Source organism: Vipera ursinii (genome assembly GCF_947247035.1).
Source record: "Vipera ursinii genome assembly, chromosome: 1".
In the NCBI taxonomy this organism is placed as follows: domain Eukaryota; kingdom Metazoa; phylum Chordata; class Lepidosauria; order Squamata; family Viperidae; genus Vipera; species Vipera ursinii.
In genome coordinates this window covers 317,609,740-317,635,712 of record NC_139512.1, presented here as the reverse complement: position 1 = coordinate 317,635,712, position 25,973 = coordinate 317,609,740, and the positions used below count along the sequence as shown (strand labels likewise).

The following is a 25,973-nucleotide window of genomic DNA, read 5'->3' as shown; positions in this document are numbered from 1 at the left end:
GGTGTGAGGGACGGGTGCACGCACCCGCAGCTTCATTTATGGGGCAGCAAGCTCATATGCCCGTGGCTCATGCAGGTGGAGCTGCGGGGGCCAGTGCCTGCTGGTGGTTCATGCAAGTGGGGCTGCAAGCTCCAGGACTCTCCTGTGGCTCACGTGAGTGGGGCTGCGCGCATGTGCATCAGCCCGCCACTTACATGGCCCGGTTGCAAATAGGCCACGGCCCTGTAGTGGGCCATGGTCCACAGGTTGGGGATCCCTGTACTAGATGTATTGCTTTCCTCCTCTCTGACCTTGTCTGCTTCCTTTTGTTGAATGATGGTCTGTATGAGCTGTCAGTTGTGGTCTGTTTCTGTGCTCCTCCTGTCAGTTGCTTTGGCCTTAGGACAAAAGATCTACAGTAAATGATTTGGATGAGAGTAGAGCTCTTAAGCAATTCAGAGAAGGTCAATGTTGGATGAGACTTGATGCTTATTATCTTTGTTGATGGTGGTGCTAAAGAGTGTAACTCTTTGTATTGAATGTGCACGACCTAAGTAGAAGAACAGGAGGAGTGCTTGGATTCACATACAGCCCTAAAAGATACTGCAGTTCATTTGTTTTTTGGCACAATACTAGATAACCTGTGCCTCTTTGGGTCCTTGTTTCAGAGATATTTCCTTACCTAAATAGAGAAAAAGAGTGATCAAGGGCAGGCAAAAAAGTAATAGGAGTAGGAGGAATTCCCAACTTCCTGCTGACTTCCCCATTGAGTTTCCTTGTTGGAATCTGCAAGGAGCATTGGAAATTCCTCCCTCCCTCCCTCCCTTTTCCTTTTCTTTCCCATCAGTCAGGTGAGTGGTTGCTGCTGGGTTAGGAAGGGATTACGAGACTGGGAAATTGTCACAGAAAATTGAAAATGGAGATCATGTGACTGCAGCAGCCACCAGTAGCACTGAAGCAACCACAGTTTTCCCATATTTCATTCCCTTGGGAGTCATGGATGTCGGATTTTGGACACGTGTCTGTAAGTTAGCCCATTTGAGGTACCCTGGTTCAAAAATGGTTGCTCTGTGATGTACCATTTTGTCTATTGAGCGGTCACGATGAAAGTTTTACTACAGATGGTCCTTGACATAAAGCCATAATGGAGCCTGCCCATTATGTTTCTATGTCATAATAGTCATAAAACAGTCATGTGATCGGCCCAGTTTTACAACTTTTTTGTCATGGTCATTAAGTAAGCATGTCAGTTTTAAGTGTGAATGACATGGTCATTAAGCGAACTTATTGTTTTACCGAGAATCAGAAGTGCAGGCTTTTGGCAAAACTATCATGAAATGCTGTCATGTGACCATGGAATGCTGCACATGGCCATATAGGTGTCTCTGTTGCTGAGTACCTAAAAGAGATCATGTGATTTTGGGGGGAGTGGCCATTGGAACGTAGGTTCTGGTCATAAACACCCTTTTTCAGGTAGTTGTAACTTGGAACAGTCCCTGACTTATGACTGGTTGCAAATCGAGGTCTACCTGTAGTAATTTTGGCATAACATGGTTTGTGAATCCAGATATTGTAGGTTTAAACTTAGGTTTAGAGATCAGAACAGGGTTTGTCAACTTTTCCAGCCAATTATTTATAAAAATCAGAATCTTGTCAATTTCATGAAACTTTGGCAGTCACACTCTTGATATGCCATTTAAGAATATCAAAACCTTGTGAAATCTTACATAAAAACACTAAGACTTTGCAATAATTGGCAATCCTGTGAGATTTTATCATATATATTAAAAGTGTTCATACTTTGCAAATCATAGAATCATAGGACTGGAAGGGATCTCCCCTGCCTAAGACAGGAGTCTTATTCTATCCATTACAAATGGTTGTCCAGTCTTTGGAAAAAATGTTATTGTCTGGTATTTATTAAAGACACTTTTCCAGGCTTCGGTGTGAACCTAAAATTGCTGTTATTCTTACAATAGTTGATATAAGGAAGTATCAGGACATTAGAATGATCATAGGTGGTATATTATGCTATTAATCGTTGGTTGTTGTTTTATTTGATTAATTGACTTGGAAAGTAATGAAGTTTAAAAGATTGCTGCTAGCTGCAAGATAATCAAGACAAAGTAGATAGAGAGAACCAAATGGCTGGGGAAAAAGTTTAAACTTAAAATTTAGTTTGGTATTGGGAAGTTGGGCTAACTGGAATAATAACAGTCTTTCTGAGTACAAAATAACATGTCACACTTTTGTGTAGTTAGAACCAGCCTTGCACAGTTTTAAGCAGAAGAATTGTATGCAAGATTAGAAGCAGTGATAAGCTTGAAATTTGTTTGAATTACAGTTCCCAGAATTCCCTGCTCACTTTGTACAGTTGCAATGCATTTGGAGGACTCCAGTTTGGAGAAGAAAGAACTGTCACAGTTTACCACCCCAGAATTTATTTTGATGCAAAAATTTGGTGAAAATCTGTGGTGGAATATAGTAAGGAAGGATGGAGGGGGAGCATTACAAAGGAATAACAGGCAACTCAGTCCATATACCGGTAATATGTGTGAGAGAAAGAGAGTGAGAACAGCCTCTCCCTAACAGTTCACAGAGTATATTGTAGATGCAGATAGAAGAGGCTTTAGTCTGGCAAGGTTTTGTCTATAGATGTGAAACAATAAGGAACTCTATTTGGAAAAATGTCTACATATTATTCTTGGTTTGGGGCCTGACAAAATCTGAATACAATCTGGTAGATAATCTGAAAGAGCTAGTACTTTCTCCCCTTCTCTCTTAAAATAAATATATTTATTGAAAGAGATTGTAGCTGAACACGTGTATACATAATAAGTCTGAACCACCTTTACTAATGTGTGAAGGCATGGTCACAAATGGCAAAATTTAGCATGAAAATATACAAAGAACAAGTGTTGCTAGAATAGTTATTACTTTATCTTTCTATTCGGCAACTGCCTTAGATTCTGGGCCTACTATGGTTTTAGCAAAGCATTTGACAAAAAGTAGCCTGTCACATTCTGATCAGCAAGTTATGTTTTGTTTTATTTTACTTATTTATTTCCTGTCATTATTTTTTCAAATAACTTAAGGTGGTGAACATATCCAGCCCACCTTCCTCCTCCTATTGTCCCTACTACAACAGCCATATGATGTGAATTGGGGCTGAGAGAGGATAACTGGCTCAATGTCATCCAACTGACTTGAATGGCTAAAGCAGAACTAAAACTCTTCAGTTCTGTTTTCTATCCTGGTGTCTTAACCATTAGACCAAACTGACTCTTGTTGAATAGGCTGACTGGCATATCTAGTTTGTATATCCAAAGTTAATTTAAAAACTGTAACTCACATGGTCATTAATGTTTTGCTTATCAAACCTGCAGATGGCACTTAAATGGGTGGGATATTAATATGGTTGCAGAGGAAACAATATTCAAAATTATTTGGGAAGTGGATTGAAAATAGCAATCTGAAATTTAACCATGGCATATAATTTTTTAAAACTGCTGGGACATTAGTATGAGTTATATAAAAGCACTGATAGAATGGCAATGCAGCAAAAGAATGATTGCATTTTTGCATAGCAAAGCAGTGCTGGAAGTCACATCTCTTTCTCTCTCTTCCCTTTCCAAAAGAGATAAATTTGTTGTTGTGCATCTATTCTTCAGAACTTTAGAAATTATTCTAAAGCTATGAGTGTTCAAAAGATTCTATCAAGTGTTAGGAAAATGGTCTAAGCCCCAAATGCCCATTGTAAATATTCTAGAAATAGTTGGATTATTTTGGATCACTTCTTGAATATTTGGCATAACTTCTTCTAGGGTAAAACCACTTTAGAAGCATTCAGAACAACTGTTCTGAGGATAGAATGGCACATTTTGGGATCTTTCTGATGGGACATTCACAAGTTATCTTCATAGATGCGTCAAAACCACTGTTTATATTTCAAAGTAGTTGTATAAGCAAAAAGCCAGTGAGATTAGTGCTTTTGTGTGCACATGCAATTATATTCTTGCTCAAACTCATTTAACATAGACACATATGTATAGTGAATAATAGTAGCTTCCTCAATGTTGATAATGGCATCGACGTTTTGGCATCCTCCGAAACTGGCTGACTCTGGGTAGAGTAATGCTTGCTGCTTGAGCAAGATACACCTTTCTCTAAATTCTGCCAATTTTTCCCTTCTAGTTTGGACTCCAGGTCCCCATTCTGGTGCTTCTGAGCAATTCTTCAATATACTATTATGGATTTTTAGAGTAAGAGGATGTAATTCCAGTTATGTTACTTTTGGATCGCAGCTGCTATCTTATGTTAACACTGTATTTATGTCTGTGTATTTGCATCCTTTTATGTCAGGCAACTTGAATCAGCAAGTTTGTTTTTTTTATTTAAAGGGAATCAGCTAGATAGAAGGAGCAAAGATAAGGCATATCTTACTGAAGACTGGGAACTGAAGAATCATTTCCTGCCTTCTCATCCTTCTTTAAGTGAAATTTGTATGTTTCCCCCCCTCATTTTAAGTTCTGTAGATTTTAACCTAAGTTTCAAACATTGTACTTCTGAATCACATCCATATTTGGTGTACTGTCCTTTAAATATTTAAAGCAGACATGTCAAACACAAGGCCCGCGAAGTGGTTTCATGCGGCCCGCGAAGCCATCCTGGAAACAGTGAGGGAACGGCCCCCACTTCCTTGGCCCTGGCCCAGAGACCCTCCTCCTGCCAGAGACCCTCAGATCTGTCCCACTCCTGTCCAGGCCCCCATAGGCACCCTTGATGCGAACGATGTAGAGCTGGCCATGCCCACCCAGTAGGCCATACACACTTTAGCCACGCTCACCCGGTAGGCCATGCCCACCCAGGCCACACCCACCCGGCCCCTTGAGGGCAACCGCAATACTGATGCGGCCCTCAATGAAATTGAGTTTGACACCCCTGATTTAAAGGAAATAGGTACATTGATAGTTTGAAAAGCATCTGAGTATGTTATCTTAGCACAATCTCATGTTTTGGAGTACAAATCTGGAGTTTGAAAGAGGGATCTGAATTACTAGTGTTCATGCTTTGTTATATCCTGTTTCTTGGAGCACATGCTTAGGTGAGCCTGATAGGAGACCATGTACAGTTTGGAAAAACTCCATAATGCTTTGGAAGTGAATGGGTCAAGAAACCTCCTGAGGCTTATGAGATAAGAGCATTGTGCAACAGCTTATATTTATTTATCTCTACTATACAAAGTATATCTTGTTTGTTGCATCTGGTGCATTTCAAGAAAATAGGAGAGGCATTGTGGCTAAGTGGAAGAATCCATGGTTATCATAAGGAAGATCCTTCTTTGCAATCTCTGCATCACTAGATCCATTAGGGAAAGCCCCAACTGCTGCTGCCATCAGTGTTGATAATATCAGTCATTGGTTTAACATTAGCCATGCATTGTGGTCTCTTTGTCCTTCTGACATTTGTCATTAGAATTGACAAGTTGGAGTATGTTTAGCTTGGAGAAAGATGCAAGGAAGGTATGGAAGGGTTGCTGACTTCAAATATTGGAAGGATTATCAAATAGATGATGAAGGAAATCTATTTTGTTTGGCTAAAGGAATGGTGGGATGATTAAAATAACTAAAAAAGTTTTCCACTAGACTTTAGGAAGAATTTCTTGATTCTTCTCAAATGGAGTAGTTTGAGATTGGAATAAACTATCCCAAAAGGTGACAAGTTCTTTTTTCTTACAGAATTTTAGATGGTCTTGATGGCTGCCTATAGCTGATCTTAACCAGAAGATTTTCAGCATGTAGGGAGGAATTGGTTTATATAGCTTTTGAAAGTCTTTCCAATGGTCTGTTACCTTTATATCTTCCTTTATAGATTTGCCATTATTCTGGAAATAAGGTACTGTTCTTTATGGCCTTTTAGGCAATTCTGCAGGGGCAGCTCTTTATAATTAAAATCCAGTATGTCCCAAGGTTTCTAACTGCTCAGACATTTACTAATATGTACTAAATCCAACAAACTGCATATTTTGTCCAGATTGGAAAGGAGCTATGCCAGGGTTTGTTCAATGTGAGTTAGCTCAGTGCTCCCAGGATGGGAATCGTCTATCATAACTACTAATCCAAATAAGAGTTTAGCTTTGCAATTTTATGTTATGAAAAACTTATAGCGATCTCTTTGTTTCTTGAAGTTTCTGTGTTTTACGTTAGTAAATAGTCATGTGCTATTTAAAATGTTATGGTTTTGTTTGTAATTGCATTATTTTATTTATTTTCTTAACAGTAATTTGATTTATCTGATGATAGTTAAAATCCATTGCAGTTCTGAAGGACTATAGATAGCATACAACAACAAATATCAACTAGACAAAAAAAAGAAAGGAAAAAGGACATAACAATAAATCTCCATCAGTAGCAAAGGATAAAATCCCAAATTGAAACTTACTGTACCTGTTAATCTAATCTAGCAGTCTCCAGCCTTGCCAGCATTGCGGACAAGCAGGGGGAGGGAGAGGGGATGGTTCTGCACAAGTGAGCAGTGGGTGAGCATGAGGAGCAATGCTATTTGGGCAAGTGGGGGTTGACCCGCTGCACATGCAAGTAATTAGAATAGAATAGAGCTGAAAGAGATGTTGGAGGTCTTTTAGTCCAGCCCCCTGCTCAAGCAGGAGAACCTATACCATCTCAGGTGATTGTCTAGTCTCTTCTTAAAAGTCTCCAGTGATGGAGCGCCCATGATTTCTGGAGGCAAGCTGTTCCACTGGTTGATTTTCCTCACTGTCAGGAAGTTTCTCCTTAATTCCAGGTTGCTTCTCTCTTTGATCAGTTTCCAACCATTGTTTCTCATCTTTCCCTCTGGTGCTCTGGTGAACGTGACCCCCTCTTCCTTGTGGCAACCCCTCAAATACTGGAATACTGCTATCATGTCTCCCCTATTTCTTCTTTTCTTTAGACTAGCCAAACCCAAGTCCCGCAGCCGTTCTTTGTATGTTTTAGTCTCCAGGCCTTTGAATCATCTCAGTTGCTTTTCTCTGATTTTTTCCCAAACTCTCAACATCTTTTTTGTGACACGGTGACCAAAATTGGTTGCAGTGTTCCAGGTGTGGTCTTACTAGGGTTTTATAAACCGGTAATAATATTGTACTTTGCATGATCTTGATGAAGTGAAGCTACATGCGCATGCTCGCCTGCTGCTTTGGCGGCCTGATTTTAAATGGGCCACAGCCTGGTAGTGAGCCACGGCCCTGGGGTTGGGGAACCCTGATCTAGTCCAACCCATGTTCACTATGGGATTCAATATAGCCGTGTTTCTTAAATTTTTTGCTCTCAGAACCCCTTCCCACTTTTAAAAATTATGGAGAACCCCAAAAGAGTTTTTGTTTGAGTTATATTTATCAATATTTTCCACATTAAAAATTAAAACAGAACATATGTAGAATATTTATTGAATCTTTATGAGAAGTATTCCATATGTTATATTTTTAACAAAAGTGATCTTGTTTTAAACAAGAGTGATCTTGTTTTAAATTTATGCTAATATCTTCAATATCTGGCAAATAATTTTGATTTCGCAGAGCCCTGTGAGGGTCTTGAAGAACCTCCAAGGTTCCTCAGAGCACACTTTAAGAAACATTGTGCTATAGCATATTTAAAAGATGGACATAACAGTCTATGAAGTACAGTGAACTCTCCATATCATGTGGCAGCTAGTTCCACGGCTGGTGACTTGTAAAGTCCGAATGTTTTTCTGATGTCTAGCTTGAACTTTCTTGTAGTTTTAATCCTTTGGTTTTGGTCCTGCCCTCTGGAGCAATAGATGTAAATCCCCTCACTTTTCAGCCTTTCATATATTTGAAGTGGTCATATCTCCCCTTAATTTTCTGTAGGCTAAACATATTCCTATCATTAGCTAAACATATTCCTATCATTAGCTGTTCTTCACAGTTGGATTTCCAAATATTTCACCATCTTGGTAATCCTTCTTTCAGCTTGTTCGTATCTGTCGTGGTCCTTTTTGAACAGTGATGCCCAGCTCAAGATGTCATAGTCAAATAGGGCCTGATGATGACAAACTAGAAAAGACAAAATTATTTCTTTTGATCTGGATTTCATGTTTCTCTTAAGTGATTCCAAAACAGCATTTGTCTTTTTAGCAGGCACATTACATTTCTAGTTCATGTTTTTTCAGCTGACAAGGACACCCAGATCTTTTTCACAGGTACTATTGCCAAGCTAGATCCTTCCCACCTCACCCCCCCCCCCTTCTGTGCTTGTGTCTTACATCAGCTGCCATGTCCAGGACACTTTTGCAAACATAGCCTGATGAATAAACATTCATGACCACCCACCTCATATTCCAAATCCCTTCATCTAGCCTAAGAGCAGTGCCTCCTGGCAATATTCTGCTTCCCTCAGGATGTGCCTAATCCTCTAATGACTCCTGGGAAATACAGGCCAGCTAGTTGACAATGAAGTGTCCATTAAACGTTAACAGTTGATAATTCTTCAGCTTGCCTTCTGCTCTTCTGTCTACCCAGGAAAAAGAAGAAGTACAGTTCAGTAGCAGAGCACATAGATTGCATATAGAAGAACCATCCTCTGTTCCAAAAGGCTATGTGCTGAAATTTCTAGATTGTGGTTGTTGGTTTGAATAGCAAAGCTGTCCTGGATGGACCGCTAATTTGACCTTCTGTATGTGATAGCATCTATGTTGTATGTCATCATCCATTGGAAATAGTCTGATGCCTACTTTCCCACCTTTTTTGGCCCACAAGGCCACAGCAAGATCATTAACTATCCAAGATGATAAAGCTATAGATGCATTTACCCTTGAAAGCTAAAACAGAATTATATTCCCAGTAGAGATTCAAAGAAGTAAAAGCACAAGGTAAAGCAAAAATAGCTTTTTTCTGTCCAGAAAGCAAAGACAGTTGTTTATGTCATGGAATTAATTTTAGAACTGTATTCTCTTGGTACGGGCCTTAAATGCTGGAGCTCTTGGCCTCCAATTGACCATGCAAAATCTCTTCAGTTTTGATTACAAAGGCCCGTCTAGGTATCCCTGAATGAACCATCCCATCCAAGTTGCAGCCAAGCACTGCGTTCCACATAGAGACCGGCTAAGTGGTTGGACCTCTCCTTCAACTTGTGTATTTCTGAAAACAGTAGTGGAATATGCTTTTTCTCACCACTGGAGCTTGGTTTTTGAGCATCAGATGTAATAGGTGCTTCATCATATGTTCTTGCCTCATATGAAGCCAGTGCACAGATTACTGGCCTGGCAACCAATTAGCTTTGTATTTTGAAGAACTATTTGGAGAAGAACAAGATTTGAAGAAATTGGCAAAATGGGTTAGTAGAGCCTGAGGGATGAGGGCATAGCGAACATGGTAGATAAAGAATGAACACAACATTGCCAGGTGGCTGATACATTGCACAATATGTGGAAGGATTGGAAAGATGGAATTATTTACACATGCGTTACCAAAATGAAATGTTTTGGACTTGGAGGCAACCCATTTAACTTGCATGTTTTAGCTTAGAACCTTTTTCATCTTTATTCTATGTCCTCAGTCATTCTACCCCAAGTAACTTTTTTGTCTGTTTGCTACTTTTGTCTTCAATATGGCATACACTTTATTTTTAATATTTTCATTTTTACTTTCCCATTTCCAAGAAAGCATCTCTATCCTGACTGTTCATCCTGGAATTAAAAAGTGGAGCAAAGTTTGCTATAATCAAGCATATCTTTCCCAAGTTATGCAGTTGTATTAAATTCGTATTATTGTCTTAGCTTGTTAATAGAAAGCAGGGGAAGGATTTTTTTTGGGAAAAGCAATAACTGGAAGGAACCAAGGTGGGAAATGAAATTATGGTCTACACAAACTTCAGAGGTAGATTTGTGGTTTGGTATGCTGGCCACCTGTTTTTATTTATATGCGATTAGTAGATAATATTCTCTTCTCAGCCACCGAATCTGGTTTCAAGTCTCAGGGTCAGTATTCTTTAAAAGAACTCAAAATGATAAACTTTAGATTACATTAAACTTTACATAAAATTTTATCTGTAGTGCATTCTATTGGGCAGTTTTCTGAAATATAACTCTCGTTATTTTACCTTTTTTACTGATAAGAAATCTTGTGGTTATTTAACTCAATACATTTGTTAATGCACAAGCTTTTGAGACTTGTAGTTGACTTCATTGGCTGTGTGATCTGGAGGCTTCAGGCTAGAAAGGCCACATTTCAGGCTTAGAATACCAGTTGTGCATTATGGTATCTGTAATGAACGAAGAAGGAACCAAGCAAAATTAACACACCATGTGAACTATGCCATTATATACTGGTAGTCCCCAACTTACAGGTGTTTTTTTTAAGGATGATTGAAAAGCATGACTGCCTTGGACAAAGTGTTTAACAACCTGCACTTGCACTTATAACTGTAGCATCACCTTCGAAGTCATGTGACTGCAGTTAGAGTGCTTGGCAACTGGCTTGCATTTATGACTAGTTGCAGCAACTTGTGGTCACTTGATCATAATTTGCTAAATGACTGTGATTTGCTTAATGACTATGCTAAAAATCATTATAAAATCAAGTTCCGTCAGATGATGATTTAACTTATAACTATACTGACTTATGGCTGAAATTCTGATCCCAATTGTGTTTGTAAATCAAGGACTACCAATATATAAACCCAGAATTGTTGGAATGGCATTTTCCGATTGCAAATGGAAGGAACTATGCTTGTGAATGATACTACTGCAACTTTCTGCTCATAATTGTAGAATAGTGAGAAGTAGTATATAAGCAGTTGTTACTCAACCCAGCTTCTGCCAACCTAGCAGTTCGAAAGCACGTAAAAATGCAAGTAGAAAAATAGGGACCACTCCGGTGGGAAGGTAACAGCGTTCTGTGCACCTTTGGCGTCTAGTCATGCCGGCCACATGACAATGGAGACGTCCTAGGACAAGCGTTGGCTCTTTGGCTTTGAAATGGAGATGAGCACCGGCCCCTAGAGTTGGAAACGATTAGCACGCATGTGCGGGGGAAACTTTACCTTTACCTTTAATATCTTCTGAACCATAAGGTCTACAATTTTTTATTTTCATGTGTCTATTGCACCTGGCAGTAAAACACGAGTGGTTTGTAGTCATCATTCTCCAGGTTGTTGCTACTGTTTAACTTCCCAGTCTAGTCTTTAGTCCTGCATATTCTTTATATATGGTCTTTCATCCACTTAGTAACTAGGTTTGACTCTGCTTAGGTTTCCGACATCCATCCAAGGTCAACTACTGCTGCATCTCGTATAGCAATACAGTAGGAAAGCTGTAATTTATCCAGAATCACACAAACACTAGCAGTAAATCCTCATATAGTCATTTAGTATTATTTTTTTTAAGTATTGTGGAATGAAATTTAAGAGATATCCATGTTAGTTAAAATCATGTATATTCTCAGCCATGGTTTGTTTTAACTGTGGCTTCTTGAATGCCAAACTGCATTATGGCTTACGTAATCCATAATCAACTCAAAAGGGTATCTCATGTCCTGTTGTGAGATGAATCTAGTTGTACTTCTTCTTACTAGTGACATTTTTCAGAATCTGTTCCTGACTGTGGGTTTTCTTCACTATCTTCCTTTTTTTTTGTTACCTCAGGCCTATGAACTTTCTACCCTTACGGGTACTCAAGTGTTGCTACTTGTGGCCAGTGAGACAGGCCACGTCTACACTTTTGCCACACGGAAACTGCAGCCAATGATCACCAGCGAGACGGGGAAGGCACTGATCCAGACATGCTTGAATTCTCCTGACTCCCCTCCTCGGTCGGACCCTACCAGCGATCAGCGCATGAGTGCTACGGGCTTTGAGGAAACGGACCTTACGTATCAGGTGTCTGAGTCAGACAGCAGTGGAGAAACAAAGGTATCCTGAATCTCTACCTTGTCTTGTCAGTCTTTAGAGAGAGAAAGAACTGCTAGCATTGTTGCCATCTGCATGTGTTTTAATGCAGTAGACCTATGTATTTACCTGCTTAACTGCAAAGGCCAGACTGTTTCCTTCATTGCATTTTGCAGCAAGAGTACTGACGTCTAGCAGTGTAAGAGTTAATTCCCATAACTTAACTTTAGAAGGAAAAAAAATGGGATGCTCTGGGGCATGCAGTAATTAGGAGCTATTAGGACTTGGATTCTGCTGTTGGGCTTTGATTTTGGGAGCAGCAGCACCCCCTGATCCCCAGCAATTCTCTCTGTGCACATGTGATCCAGCTTCAGTAAAGTTTGGCAGGGAGAAAGGCTGAAGCTGACAGAGTGCTTTGATTGCTCAGACTTATCTAGTGTTACTTCTCCTGGGAGGCTCTTCTCCCTTCCCCCACCACCTTCCCTGGGACTGGAGTAGATGTGCTGGATATCTGCCGAAGTGAGATGGGAACAGCCCGTGTCTTGCCTTCTTCCTCTAATGGCAGCAAGCGCTGGGTGGCTGGGCAGGGCAGAACGTGGCAGGTGCTCTTTGCTTGCCTGCTAGGACCTCCTGGAGCAGCTCTGATTTTTTGGTTATCTCTGCCTGGGTGTCTCTGTGCTCCTGCTCATTGATAAAAATTGGATTCTGCCTCCATGGCCATATAAGGCCTGGTTTCCTTCCCTGGAGTCCCTGGCTGGGCCCCTCACATTCCTTATAAGCTGCAGCTGTCTCTTGCTTGGTGCTGTTTTGGAAGGGGGCAGGGAGGACAGAGGGAATAGAAACACTTGGCTGAACAGACTATTCCTTCTTTCTCTTGGAGTATCCAGCCAAATACTCAGCTAGTTTAACTCTTTACTTTCTTCACAGCAGCTGGAGCATTACTAGAGAAGTGGGGGACCCAGGGGACATTGTGTACGTGTTAGTGTGTGTGAGGGAGAGAGTGAGCCTGGGTGGGGGGGGGGAGACAATACCTGCCTGTCTTGGCAGGAGAGAGCAGTTGTTTTGTTATCTCCAAGATGGACAAAAGTTATAAGTGTTTTTCTTCAATACCAGCCTTAAAACATCAGGTGTCTTCATACTGGTTAAATTAGCTCCGTACATCTTTGTCACAAAGTTGTTTGCTAACTCCAAGATGATCTAGCCCCAGGGGTGTCAAACTCGCAACGTCACATGATGTGTCACGACGTGTCGCAACTTTTTTCCCAATGCCGGCAATGGGGTAGGCGCGGTTTCGGCATGACGCATCTGGCCCACAGGCCGGCAGTTGGACACCCCTGATCTAGTCCAAGCCTGCTAATGCCAACATTCATGATATCTCACTTTGCAGGCTAAAGAGGCAGCCTTTTGCCTGGTCCCGCATGATGAATTCTATGTTCTTTGCTATTGCTTCAGAATTTGAGCCTCTTTCCCAGTCTTTATTGCTGTTGCCAGTACAGTTCTGTATGTACAGGTCACTCTCATGGCCGACTACCTGATTGTTAGCAGAGGCTGAACCCAGGAACTTCAGAATGCTTTGCCTCAAGCCACCATCCTTCTCTTCAAACCTGAAAATCTTTTCTTATTCTGGGCAAGCATGTAGGCAGGAGATAGGAAATGAAACTCTTGTAATAGCTTTTTCAGATCCCACACAGCTGTCTTTGGCTTGAGACAGTCAGCAGTTGTATTAAGCAAATTATTCCTCTAAAAACCAGCCCTATATTGCCTCTTGTGACTGTTCAGGAGAGACCCCTATGTTGAGTAAACATAAACTTCATTTTGGGGCTTCTCCAACTGGACATCATATAATGTCCTACACACTTTTTTAAGTATGGACAATACAGGTATGAATAATCACTGCAAATTATTTTTTAGGGGCGATTTTGCTATTTGTGCATTATTTGCAGTGGGGTTAGCAGCAACGTAATTCTTCTGTTTGTCCTTGAAGCACAGCATTAAAGTCTCCTTCCCCAATATCCCAATTCTCTCTATGTTTGTTCAAAGCCCAAACCAGCATTTTAGAAAATGGATACCTACCTACCTTCCTATCTATCTACCTACCTACCTGCCTGCCTACCTTCCTACTTTGATGTGTTGCCAAATTTGCATATTTAAGATTTTTTTTCTTCCCCATCTCCATATTGTAATACCACAGCTTGAACTCTTTCAGCCTCTGTTTCAGATCAACACAGTTTTGGAGCAGATGTGATAGGTCCGAAAATCTATTTTCCTCCTGGTCTATGACACTTTTTAAACACAGTTCTTAGGTTCTTATAGGTTAGAACCTATAACCTTAGACTTACATGTAATATGTTTTTTAATTGATACTCTACTATGGACATGAGAGATGATTTATGGTCAAATTTTGGTTCTACTAAAAGATGGTTATAGATTTTATACTCCAACAGGAAGGCTCAGTATTGAGGGAGGCTTCTGGGAAGAAACAATTTGCAGGTATTATTCATAGGTTCCATCCCTTTTCATCATCATCATCAGCCATGATTTGGGGACGAAGGTGGGGGTAAAGAGTCAATTTGTAGAAGCACCAAACAGGCCATGCCTTCTGAGGAAGGAGCAATCTGGGATTAGCAAAGAAGATTTGTAAAAGGATGATGTGTGTTACTTGCAATATGTCTGAATGGTGCATAACTCTCTTTGGAGATAGTGGGCTATTAGAAATATAGATGTAACACCTTAAACCAGAATGAGGAATATCCATGTTCTTCTAAGAACAGATGATGGGATTTTATCTTGGCTTATGTCATTATGGGCATCAGCTAGTTGGACAAGAGTGTATCACTTGCCTTGGAATAATAATAATAATAATAATAATAATAATAATAATAATAATAATAATAATAATAATAATAATAAGAGTTGGAAGGGAACTTGGAGGTCTTCTAGTCCAACCCCCTGCTCAGGCAGGAAACCCTATACCATTTTAGAAAAATGGTTTTCCAGTGTCTTCTTAAAAACTTCCAACTTAGTTCTTTATATTCATATAAAATGTGCCTCTTTTCAGATGTGTTGAACTACATTTGAATGTTTTTGAAGTTTAGGTAACTATTACTGTGAATGGAAAAAGTGGTAAATATTACTGGACTGAGAGGGGAATGTTACGGCTTAATAGAATTTGGATGCAATTGATCGTAGGGAGAAAAAAAATGCACTGGTTATTGAAATTCTGAAGGTGGGTTTCTTTGATTTCTTTTAAAGAGGGCTAGCATTGCCCTCTTTAAAAAAGAGAAATTAGAAATATAGTATACTTTTATAAAGGGTAAGTTCTGCATATACCTGTGTAACAGAATTGATATTTTTATAGTAAGGAGAATATAGTTTATTGCATAGGAAAATGAGACTCCTTAGATTTCTAATAATCTTAGCCAGCTTGGACTGTTTATGTTGGAATTGCCTGAGGCTTAATAGTGCCAGAAGTAAAAATACTGGAATTATCTCCTGCTAGATTTGTTGGGAGGGCATTTCATAGTCTAACAAGGTATATTTCTTATAGAAAACATAGATAAATCCCCCACATTTAGAAACCTCAGCTCCTGTTTCTAACTGTATCGGCAAATGTTGAGATGACTGTTTTCCTTCCCAAGACTTAATTCACTTGTAAGATGCTACCAGCTTTAGCTTTTCTGTTGAGAGAAAAAGATATTCATAAGAATAGAATAGAATAGAATAGAATAGAATAGAATAGAATAGAATAGAATAGAATAGAATAGAATAGAACTGGAAGGGACCTTGGAGGTCTTCTAGTCCAGCCCCCTGCTCAAGCAGGAGAATCTATACCATCTCAGACAAGTGACTGTCCAGCCTCTTCTTAAAAATCTCCAGTGATGGAGCGCCCATGATTTCTGGAGGCAAGCTATTCTATTGGTTAGTTGTCCTCACTGTCAGGAAGTCTGTCATAATCATTAAAAGTTTTAAAGCAAAGTCTGAATACCTATATTAGGACTGTTGTAACACTAGATATGTCGCCATGCAAGGGACTAGATTATATGACCTTTGTGATATACTTAAAATTTTAGGTCCGTCACTGATCATAAACTTACTCTGAGAACTAATTTTGGTATGTGGGTAGTGACTAGCAATTTCCCCACTTCACTGTTAGGAGTGAATGAGAAGGATTAGTTGATTAATATCATTTTATTTTAGATAAGCGTGTTTCAGCTGTTTGGATTTTGCTAAGTGAAAACTATTTTAACACACATTTACAAGTGTCACCCAGAAAACACCACAAAAGTGAACAGTCCTATCTAACATCAGCACAAGGATCTTTTCTCTCTATAAAACCAGTAGCCAATGATACTCTCCTAGCATGTCCATATGAATATTTTCCCCCTCACTTCAAAACAACTCAATGATCAGCATACAACATTTCCACATTCTCAAAACAATTGTACTGTTGCAAACAGCTCCTACGTTGGTACAGCTAATAAGAATAGGATGCACCAGCATGATAGTATGGAGATGAAGGAGGAAACATAGAAATCTTTCATTTTCTAAAACACCGTTCCATTCTTAAACAATTATCTTAATTGCTTTCTATTGTTTTCTTGAATTATTTTTTTTGTAATTTGCTGATAGCCAAACCTTTGTTTTGAAGCAATGATTTCATTGTACGTGAACTATCCTTCAAATAAATAATATATCTTTTTAATGGTCTCATCTCCAACTGAAACACAGCAATTCTGTCAAGGTTTCCTAATACGAGTTGGCCAGTAAGTATCCAATCATCTTTGCCTCTATGCTGTGGGTTATATTCTAATTTATCTAATTTATATTCTAATGGTTGTTTCCAAGTTTAATGCCTAGTATCTCTTTTAAGCTGAGGCATCTAATCCTTTTCAGTTGAGCTCTGATCTTTGAATAGTATACCAGAAGCAAAGCTTGGAAAAAGCCTAAGTATACTTTAATTTCGGTTTAAGTGCAATTAATTTAATTAAATGCATATAACATTCTTCACTTCTTCAATACTTTCTTAGTTATAACACGTTAAAGATTCACTGATTACTTTTGGAATAAATCTTGGAGTTGTGGTGAAGGCTTCAGGGTATCCCATTCTATCCTAGGCCTCAAGTTGCATATCTTTGATTTAATAGTATGAAGTGATAAATTAGAGGAAAGATCTTTTCCCTTGAAAGCTAATGCCAGTAAGAACACATATTACTGGTCCGAAAGAGTACATCTAAACTGTTAAGTGACAGTTTTCTATGCTGCCTCCATGACTTAACATGACTATGCACATGTAGTTGAATTACTCAAACCTTTTCAGACTGTGTATATTTTTTGTCTTCTCTTACTCTACATTCACTTTTTTTTGTGAATGGGCACTTATATGAATGATTTGTGGATGCTGGTGTAGCTCATTCTGCTCTGTAGACTCTTCCTGAGGTCTTACCCATCTCCTCTGTGATTATGCAGGGCGTTAAGGAACATTCTTTTGTTTTACAGAGGAATCTTCCTGTTCCTGTCTTTTGATCCACTAACTACCCAGCTTCCTTTTCTCATGTCCCCTGCCCCACTATTTTCCCACTATCTGCTGGGTTAGGATTTTCTGTACAAATAGTCTGCCTCTTTAGATAGTCCTTACTTTACAAGAGTAATTTCTGTTGCTAAGCTATGTGTCAGGCTTATTCTCAGCTTGGGAATTTAAGACAGAAAGACCCTCGACTCCATTTGTAACGAAAAGTATACTTTTACTAAAGCTGGATCTGAATATTCTTGCTCAAAATTTGCCCTTTCCCGGACCCTCCCCCACTTGACCAGTTCAAGAGTGTCCAGTGATATTTGAATTTGGTGTTTTGGTAACTGCTTTAGGTTTGGTGCCTCGTTGGTGTAGTTTCACATTCTGTTCTCATGCTCATGTCCTTGGATGAGCCGGTCGTTTCTGGATTGGCACTTCTGATTCTTGTCATCCTGTCATCCCTCCCCCCTGCATTCCCATTCTCCCTCCTCTTGCATTTTATGGCAAGATGCCAGTGAAGCAATTCAGGCTGAAGCGTTTACAATGGCGGACCTGACACAATGCATTTGTAAACTGTGACATCATGTGACCTCATCAATTAGTGTTAGTCTCTGTTAATGGGGAAGCCAGTAGGAAGTTGCAAACCACAGTCATGACAGGTCTTTCCTTGGGTAGCTCACTAGAATGCAGGTGAGTAGTGCCCAGGTATTGGGGGGGGTTGTTATGGTGAGTGTGGCTGAGGGAGGGAGGAGGTGCTGTTGCATGCCAGTTCTCATAGTGTCATAGCTGTGGTGGTGAAGTGATTAGAATGCAGCACTGCAGGCTAACTCACTGTTCACTCCAGGAGTTCAATTCTGAGTGGCTCAAGGTTGACTCAGCCTTCCATCCTTCCAAGATTGGTACAATGCAGACCCAGATTGTTGGGGGCAATATGCTCACTTGGTAAACTGCTTCGAGAGGGCTGTGAAGCACTGTGAAGTGGTATATAAGTCTAAGTGCTATTGCTATTCTGTAGCAAGTAGGGAGTAAGTGACTTACAACTTTTCCGATTGGCTTCCCATTCTCTTTGCTTGTGGGAAGTTGGTAGGGAAGGTCACAAATGGCAATTGTTCAACAATGAGATGCTGCAACTATTGTAATTGTGAGCTGGGTTCCATGTGCCTAAATTACAATCACATGTCTATGGGGGTGCTTGTAATGGCCGGAAAGTTTAATGGTCACTGAACGAGTGGTCATTAACCAAGGACTACCAGCATTAAAACTTCAAATGATCTTATTTTTACTCTGCCCTTTGATCATAGCTTCTTTGTGTAAGACAATCCTTTTGAATCTGAGTTTGACTAAGCTCTGAATATCCCTTAATTTTTCAAGGGCATCTTCTTCTGCAGATGCAGGCTTGTTTCTCTCAGCACAGCTAGTGAGAATTTCTGTGAAGTCTGGGAAGCCACCCTCTGTTTTGCTACACAGCTTACAACCATTTGTTTAGTAACCATTTGAAGTTACAGCAGCAGTGAAAAAAGTGACTTATGACCAGTTTTCACACTTATCACCATTGCAACGCCCCCGTGGTGACATGATCAAAATTTGGATACTCGGCAGCTGGCATGTAGTTATGATGGTTGCACTGTCCCAGGATCATGTGATCAGCACTTGTAACCTTCCTAGCTGGCTTCTGATAAGCAAGGTCAGTGGGGGAGGACAAATTCACTTAACAAAATAATTCACTTAATAACTACAGTGATTCATTTAACAACTGTGGCAGGAAAGGTTGTAAAATGGAGCAAAACTCACTTAACAATTGTCTTGCTTAGCAACAGAAATTCTGGGCACAGTTGTGGTTGTAAGTTGAGGAGTATCTGTGTTAACTCTCCACTAAAATGGAGGAGGATAAGGTTTTGCTAGAAAAGGGAACACTTGTTTCTATTGGATCTCTTTGCAAGACACCTCACTTCCCTGTCAAGAAGCCTGAATGGGAAAAACATCTGTCTTATTTATTGTTTTGTTCAGAATTTGTGTCTTATCAATGAATATATTGTTTCGTTGCATCCTGGCTGTCTCAAACCCAGCTACGGTTCTCACTTATATCCAGTAGTGGGATTCAGCTGGTTCGCACCACTTCAGCACAACCGGTAGCGAATTTTTTGTTGCCCAGGCCCAGAATGGACTTCTGGAAGCGGCATCCACACAGAGAACCGGTTGTTCACATATGTGAATCCCACCACTGCTTATATCCCATTTTTGCTTCTTACTTTTCTGTGGTGGATTGGAATGCTGCTTAATTACTTCCCTTTCATTCTACTTCTCAATACCTTTTTGCTTTTACTTAGAAGAACTGTCAATTCACTTGCAGTCATCTCCTTCAGGGCTTGGTTGATAGGCCTACTTTGTTGATCAAATTTTGCCTCCTGATCTGAGCACTTTCTCTCCCCTCTGGGACTCCTTGTTTCCTCAGTGTATGCATAGGATATTTTTCTGCATTTGGTGGACAAGGGCTGCTTAGCCCTGCTGATGTTTTTGGTTGAACATGGACACAAGGTTTCTAAGTCTTTACTCCAGTTTTGTTTTCTTGGCCATATCCTATTATGAAAATTCCTACTACCAAGAAATAAGTTCAGGATACCTTTTTTTAAAGGAACATTACATGGATCTCTAATTTTTCCACCCTGTCTTCATTGATTCAAATTGACCATGATTCCCAATTTATTTATTTATTATTTGGATTTATATACCGCCCCTCTCCCGAAGGACTCGGGGCGGTGTACAGGGCAATTAAAACACTATATACAACACATAATATACAAAAATTAAAATAAATTAAACTAAGTAGCCCTAAACAATAAAACACATTCTAAAATGTAAAATTTAAAATCTGAAATCCCAGTCCCTCAGTCCAGGCCGGCAAGTTCAAATAGCCAAGTCTTCAGGTCGCGGCGGAAAGAGCAAAGGTCCGGAGCCATCCGGAGCTCAACAGGGAGCTGATTCCAGAGGGCAGGCGCGCCCACAGAGAATGCTCTCCCCCTGCGGGCCGCCAGTCTTGTTTCTTGGTTCGAGGAAGAGGATTCTTCTTTCATTACCTTGAAGCAAATTCTGTCAACTGCACCAGCATATACCCTCCATAGTTATTCTAAATCTTTTTGCGCTATTGCCATGCTTAGCAGGACATTGCCTCAGGAGTACTAGTTCAGTTTATGGATCCTGGGCAATGGCCTGTGGCTTACTATTCTTTGAAACCTGATCTGATAGCAGCTGGATGCCCATAGTGTTTCCAATTGGTAGCAGCTGCTGCCCTTTAGCTGGAGTGTGCTCAAGATATTCTTTTGGACCATCCATGACCTTGTTAGTACCACAAGCCATAGAAATTTGCTGCTTTCTCAACATACCCAATATATCTCTGCTCAGTTTTTACTCAGTATGAGAAACTTCCTTTGCTAATGTGACTCTCAAGCTCTATCAGACTTTAAATACTGCTCGCTCCTGATGAATTTCGTTCTGATTGTGAGGCAGTAGTAAGCACTGTTCCTACTTCTGGTCTTGACCTCATTGAAGTCCCATTACATCACCTCACTGCAAGCTATGGGTCATCTTTTTTCTGAGGATGGTTGATGGTGCTCTGACTACTCTGTTGTCACAAACGTTTGTGATAGAGGCTCATGCTATTGCCATAATTATGTCTGCTAAGATTACAAAGCTTGTTGCTCTAACTTGTATTTACACCCTAGCAGCAGGTTTTCCAGTGGCTATCTATAGTACTAACTCCGATCTGCTTTTGATATTTGGTCAGATTTGGATACAAAGGGATTTCCCTTTTCTGAATACCCCTTTGTTAATAAGCTGTGGCTTCCCTCCTGAAATTTCTGTTTCCTCTTGCTGGACTGACAGGGACATCCCATCTTTAGCCTAAGGTAACAATTTGGATTATGATGCTGTTTCTAGTTTTTTGTTTCCCTTCTCATTCTTTTTGCTGTGGAAATGTTGGCCTTTTCTTCTCCAGTCTGTCCTTTTTCAGGGACAATTCCTTCTGTTTCCTGAAGACACTGCTTGGAAACACTTGGAGGCTCCCCCTTCTGATGGCATTTAATGGGTTGCTCATGCCCCCTCCCCATATTTCTTTAGAACCTCTTGTCCAGCTTCTCTGCTCTTGTGATCATCTGGGCAAAGGGAGGATTGCACTGTAATTTTGACATGTTGGTGTGTCTTAGATAAGTTGCACAGCAAGTGGTCGACAGCTGTGGGGTATGTGCAGAATTCAGCCTACACCCTCTTTAAGTGCTGTCAGCAGCACTTCCCTGTGGATGTATGGATTATTCCAATTTTTGCAACTTCATTTCATGGATAAGCTTCCTTGAAGAGTAGATTGCCATCTACTGATTGTATTGGGCACCTTTTCAAAAGGGCCTGAAGCCTTTCCTACTTCTATGGCCAATGAAATAGCAGTAGTAAAGTACTTACAAAGGAGATTATTCCACAATATGGCTGCTCTCCCATAATAAGAGTGATGGTGCTCTACGGTTTGCTGGCCACTTAAAAAAAACATATCCAAGGCTTTGGGGCCCAAAAAGAATCTCTACACTTCTTATTACCCAGTTTCTAGTGAATTGATGGAGAGATCAGATGACTGTATAAAGACTCAATTAGCCAAACTGTGTACAGAAAAGGGATTAAATTGGGTAGAATATGAGAGCAAATTGCCAGATGCTCTCATATTCATGTAGCCATCAAGGCAAATAATGGATTTCTTTATTTAGTAGGACCTTGCCACTAGATGCTATGTATCTTGAAGCTTGTACTTCCCTGCTGGGAAGTCATGAACTGCAGGGTTTTTTAAAAAAATATATACTCATCAGAATTTCATAGCCCAGCCTGTACCCCTCAATTAACGCAGTGCACTCCATCCAACCTGGTATTTGGTTCTGCTCAAGAGACTCTGCTGCAAGACCTTTCTGGAATCAAGGGGGGAAAGTGTGTATACCTTGCTCTGCTTACCAGCAAGTTTGCAGTAAATGTGCAAGGGAAAGAGGTCTGGTACAATTGGACCCAAGTGAAAAGACTGCCTTATTGGCAGGAAAGATGCAGAGTAAGATTGAGACCAGGAAATCAACCCTAGAAAAAGCTGATTGCCAGGCATTCATTAGTTGTAGAGACCAGAAAAATGTAGGAACTCCTTCTGTTGGTGCAAAACAGGCCATTTTATATCTCCCATATTTTCATTTGCATAGTGACCAATGCCTACCATCACAGATCCTGGAATTGCCTTGAGACAAACTCAAATGATCAAGCAATATTGTTATAATTCTGTGTCTAATTTTATTCTTACTAATTATTGCTACGTTTGGTCTTTTAAGTTATTTGCTTTAATCTGCTAACTTCTTATTATGCGAGCTATTGATTAGAATTTTTTATTTTGCCTTTTATTACTTTATAAGTAACTCAAGGTAGTTACATACCTAGTACCCCTTCCTCCTCCTATTTTCCCCACAACATCAACCCTGTAAGGTGGATTGGGCTGAAAGAGAGTGAGTGACCCAAAGTCACTAAGCTGGCAAATTGTTTCTTTTTTCATAAATTGCTTTAGCCGTTGGGAAAGGATTGGAGTCTAGATATCTTTTCCATCTGTAATCTTAATAGCCTGCCAAGTGATTGCTAAGCAAGCAAACCTTTGTGGTTGCTAGTTGTGCAACAAATTATCAGTATAACTGTCAGACCAGCATAGGACAGACCATTTATACCTATAGCAGCATCTCTAGATTATTTCCAGAGAAGTAATCCAAGGTTCTTTCTCAACTCATAAATTACATTTTCATAATAATACCCATGGGGAATCCTCTATTCTATATCAAGAGGCTGCTGTAACCTATTTAACAGGGGTCAGTACTGTTGCTCTTTGTTTGAAAGATGAAAGGATTTGTAGAAGTGGGGGATAAGGAATGCCAGGTGACCCTAACTTAAATAATACCTATGAGGTGTAGGAGCCCCTGGAAAGAACTAATAGTGCCCTAATCACAGATTACATGCATAATATATCTATAGCATAATTTCAGATAGCTATATCATTTGCATAGAAGAGGAGGGAAGGACATAAACTACCAACCTTGTAAAAAACTTCAAATGGGCCATAAAGTATGTTATGAAAATTCAGAATTATATGGATCGGACAATTTAACAAACATAAATAATTCTGTTCCAACCCTTAGATCCCAAGTATTTGTTCATTAAATGAATCTTTTTGTCTGCACAGCACTGGAGACGTGCTACAGTCCATTCATTCATTCATTCATTCATTCATTCATTCATTCATTCATTCATTCATTCATTCATCCATCCAATTTCTACAGCTGAGACTCAGCCAGATGACTCTGTTTGGCTTACAGTTCTAAAAGTATAAAACAATTAAAAACATTAAAAGAATAAAAACATTCATAAATAAGTACAAAGAGCAGCCATGATGATATTTCAACTAATAGTTAAGCCAAATAATTGGACGCTTAACACATTACGAGCCCCAGGCCTGTGTACATTGCCAAGTTTTTAATGTTTTGCAAGAGGCAAACAGGGTTGGGGCCATTCTAATTTCCAAGGGGAGAATATTCTATAAGGCAGGGGCTACAGCAGAAAAAGTCCTAGTTCCTGCCAATTGACATTCTTAATTGCAGCATGTCCCATCTAAACAGGTAGAAACTCTTGGGAAAAGAGTCCCTCAGGTAACCTGGTCCCAAGCCATGTAAGGCTTTAAAGGTGACAGCAAGCGCCTTGAATTGCACCTGAAAACACACCGACAGCCAGTGCAGTTCATGGAGTGATGGTGTTGATGTGCCATAGAGCTGGCACCATTTATTACCCGTGTAATAAATATATAATAATATAATACACTATAATATGTTAATATATAAATGTATACTAATATAATAAATGATGTAAACAAACATGATAACCTCCATATAATAGCTCTCCTCTCGGTCCAAAATTACCACAGCGTAGTAGATGTGAAGAGCCAGGTTGCACTTGCAAACTATTCAGCCCAGAATATTTTTTGTCTGCAGAATGGGAAAGGTATATACTGTAGCTGTACCATCTGGCTGGAAAAGAGCATAACATTCTCAGATATATCACCTCTGATGTGCACATAAGAAGAATCTAACTAGCAATGAGGTATTTGGGAAGCTGGTCTCCTCTACCTTGCAAGGGACAGAGCTTTGAGAATTTTAATAGCTCATAAAACCTTTATGTAATAATAATAATAATAATAAGTTGGAAGGGACCTTGGAGGTCATTTAGTCCAACCCCCTGCTAAGGCAGGAAACCCTATAACATTTCAGACAAATGGCTGTCCAGTCTCTTCTTAAAAACTTCCAGTGTTGGAGCATTCACCACTTCTGGAGGCAGGTTGTTCCACTGGTTAGTTGTTCCCTTTGATTGAGGGAAATACACCGAAGGTAAGAGGGAATCAGTAGGGCAGCACTTTGGAGTGGAATGCAGCAGGCTTTTGGAAATTAATCCTAAAATACTAGAAAAGGTCTATAATTCCACTTCATTGGGAATTTCAGACTTATAGAGCATTGTGGTGCCTATGTCAACACAGGTTGACATAGAGGTTGAACTGAATGTCCAGAAAACCAAAACAAAAAACACCACCCGACAACCCCTAAACCCACTGTTAGTTCTGTTATCAGTTAGAAAACTCAACTCAAGGGTCCTTCACATGACATTGGAATTGAGATAAATCTTGAAAAACCTGACTTCCATCCCTAGATTGGTTGTGTCAGTTGATAGTTATTGTCATTGTACTTACAACATTTACTTTTGTATCTTTTCTGCAGTTCTGTTATTCTCTATATACTCACCATTCCAGCTTTGTCCCCATATTCACTCAACCAGCTTGGTTCAAGCCAGTTAGGACTAGATCAGAATGGATGGTTCTAACGGAGAGAACTTTCTAAAGCCAAAGGAGTACAAGGGATGAATAGAATGTAAAGAGCAAGACAGTTGTCATAGTATAACTATGCTTGATATTTAGTTAAAAAGGAAGTTCAATTGCTGTTAGTTCAATTGCTGATAAGAAGGTGCTGATGATTGAAAAACTGCTAATAGATAATGAGCAGACATGGCAGGATGGAGAAGGAGATAGAGAGGACAACTGGGGTCCAAAGCAGATTGGTGGAAACCTGTATAAATAAATACTATGTACTTTGGCCTGTTCAGGGTCTCTCTGTTTTATAGGAGATATATTTTTCTAGTGCTAAGAAAATAAAATTTACTAAGAAAATACAATTTACTCTACTATACTCTCCAGGTCCAGCAGACCCACTGTCAGATCTAGGTTAGATGCATCCTGCCTAGGGCTAGGAGAAATCCTGTGATCCCTCAGGTTAAGAAAGCAAGGAGCCTTGTCTTGTGGCTGGTCTGGCTTTCTCCTTAATAATAGGTTTGTCCTCTGCAATGGGAAGGAGGCTGCAGCTGAGATAATGGAAATTTAATTTGCTGAACTGTGGCAACCATTATCACATGCTCATCTTAATTCCATCTACACAGTTCTTGGTGCCAGGGCTGGAGAGGAGCGGACGGGCAGGCAATTGCTGGCTGGCGCTCCCCTT

General features: G+C 39.9%; 1 protein-coding gene across 2 annotated transcripts in view; it reads left to right on the top strand.

Moving 5' to 3' along the window:
* The window catches only part of SRF (serum response factor), a 63,331-nt gene that overhangs the window by 14,251 nt on the left and 23,107 nt on the right, over window positions 1-25,973 (top strand). For both annotated transcript variants that reach the window (XM_083352723.1, XM_083352722.1), the window contains exon 2: window positions 11,634-11,900. In XM_083352723.1, coding sequence (XP_083208849.1) covers window positions 11,634-11,900 — 267 coding nt within the window. The remainder of the gene's footprint in view (window positions 1-11,633; window positions 11,901-25,973) is intronic.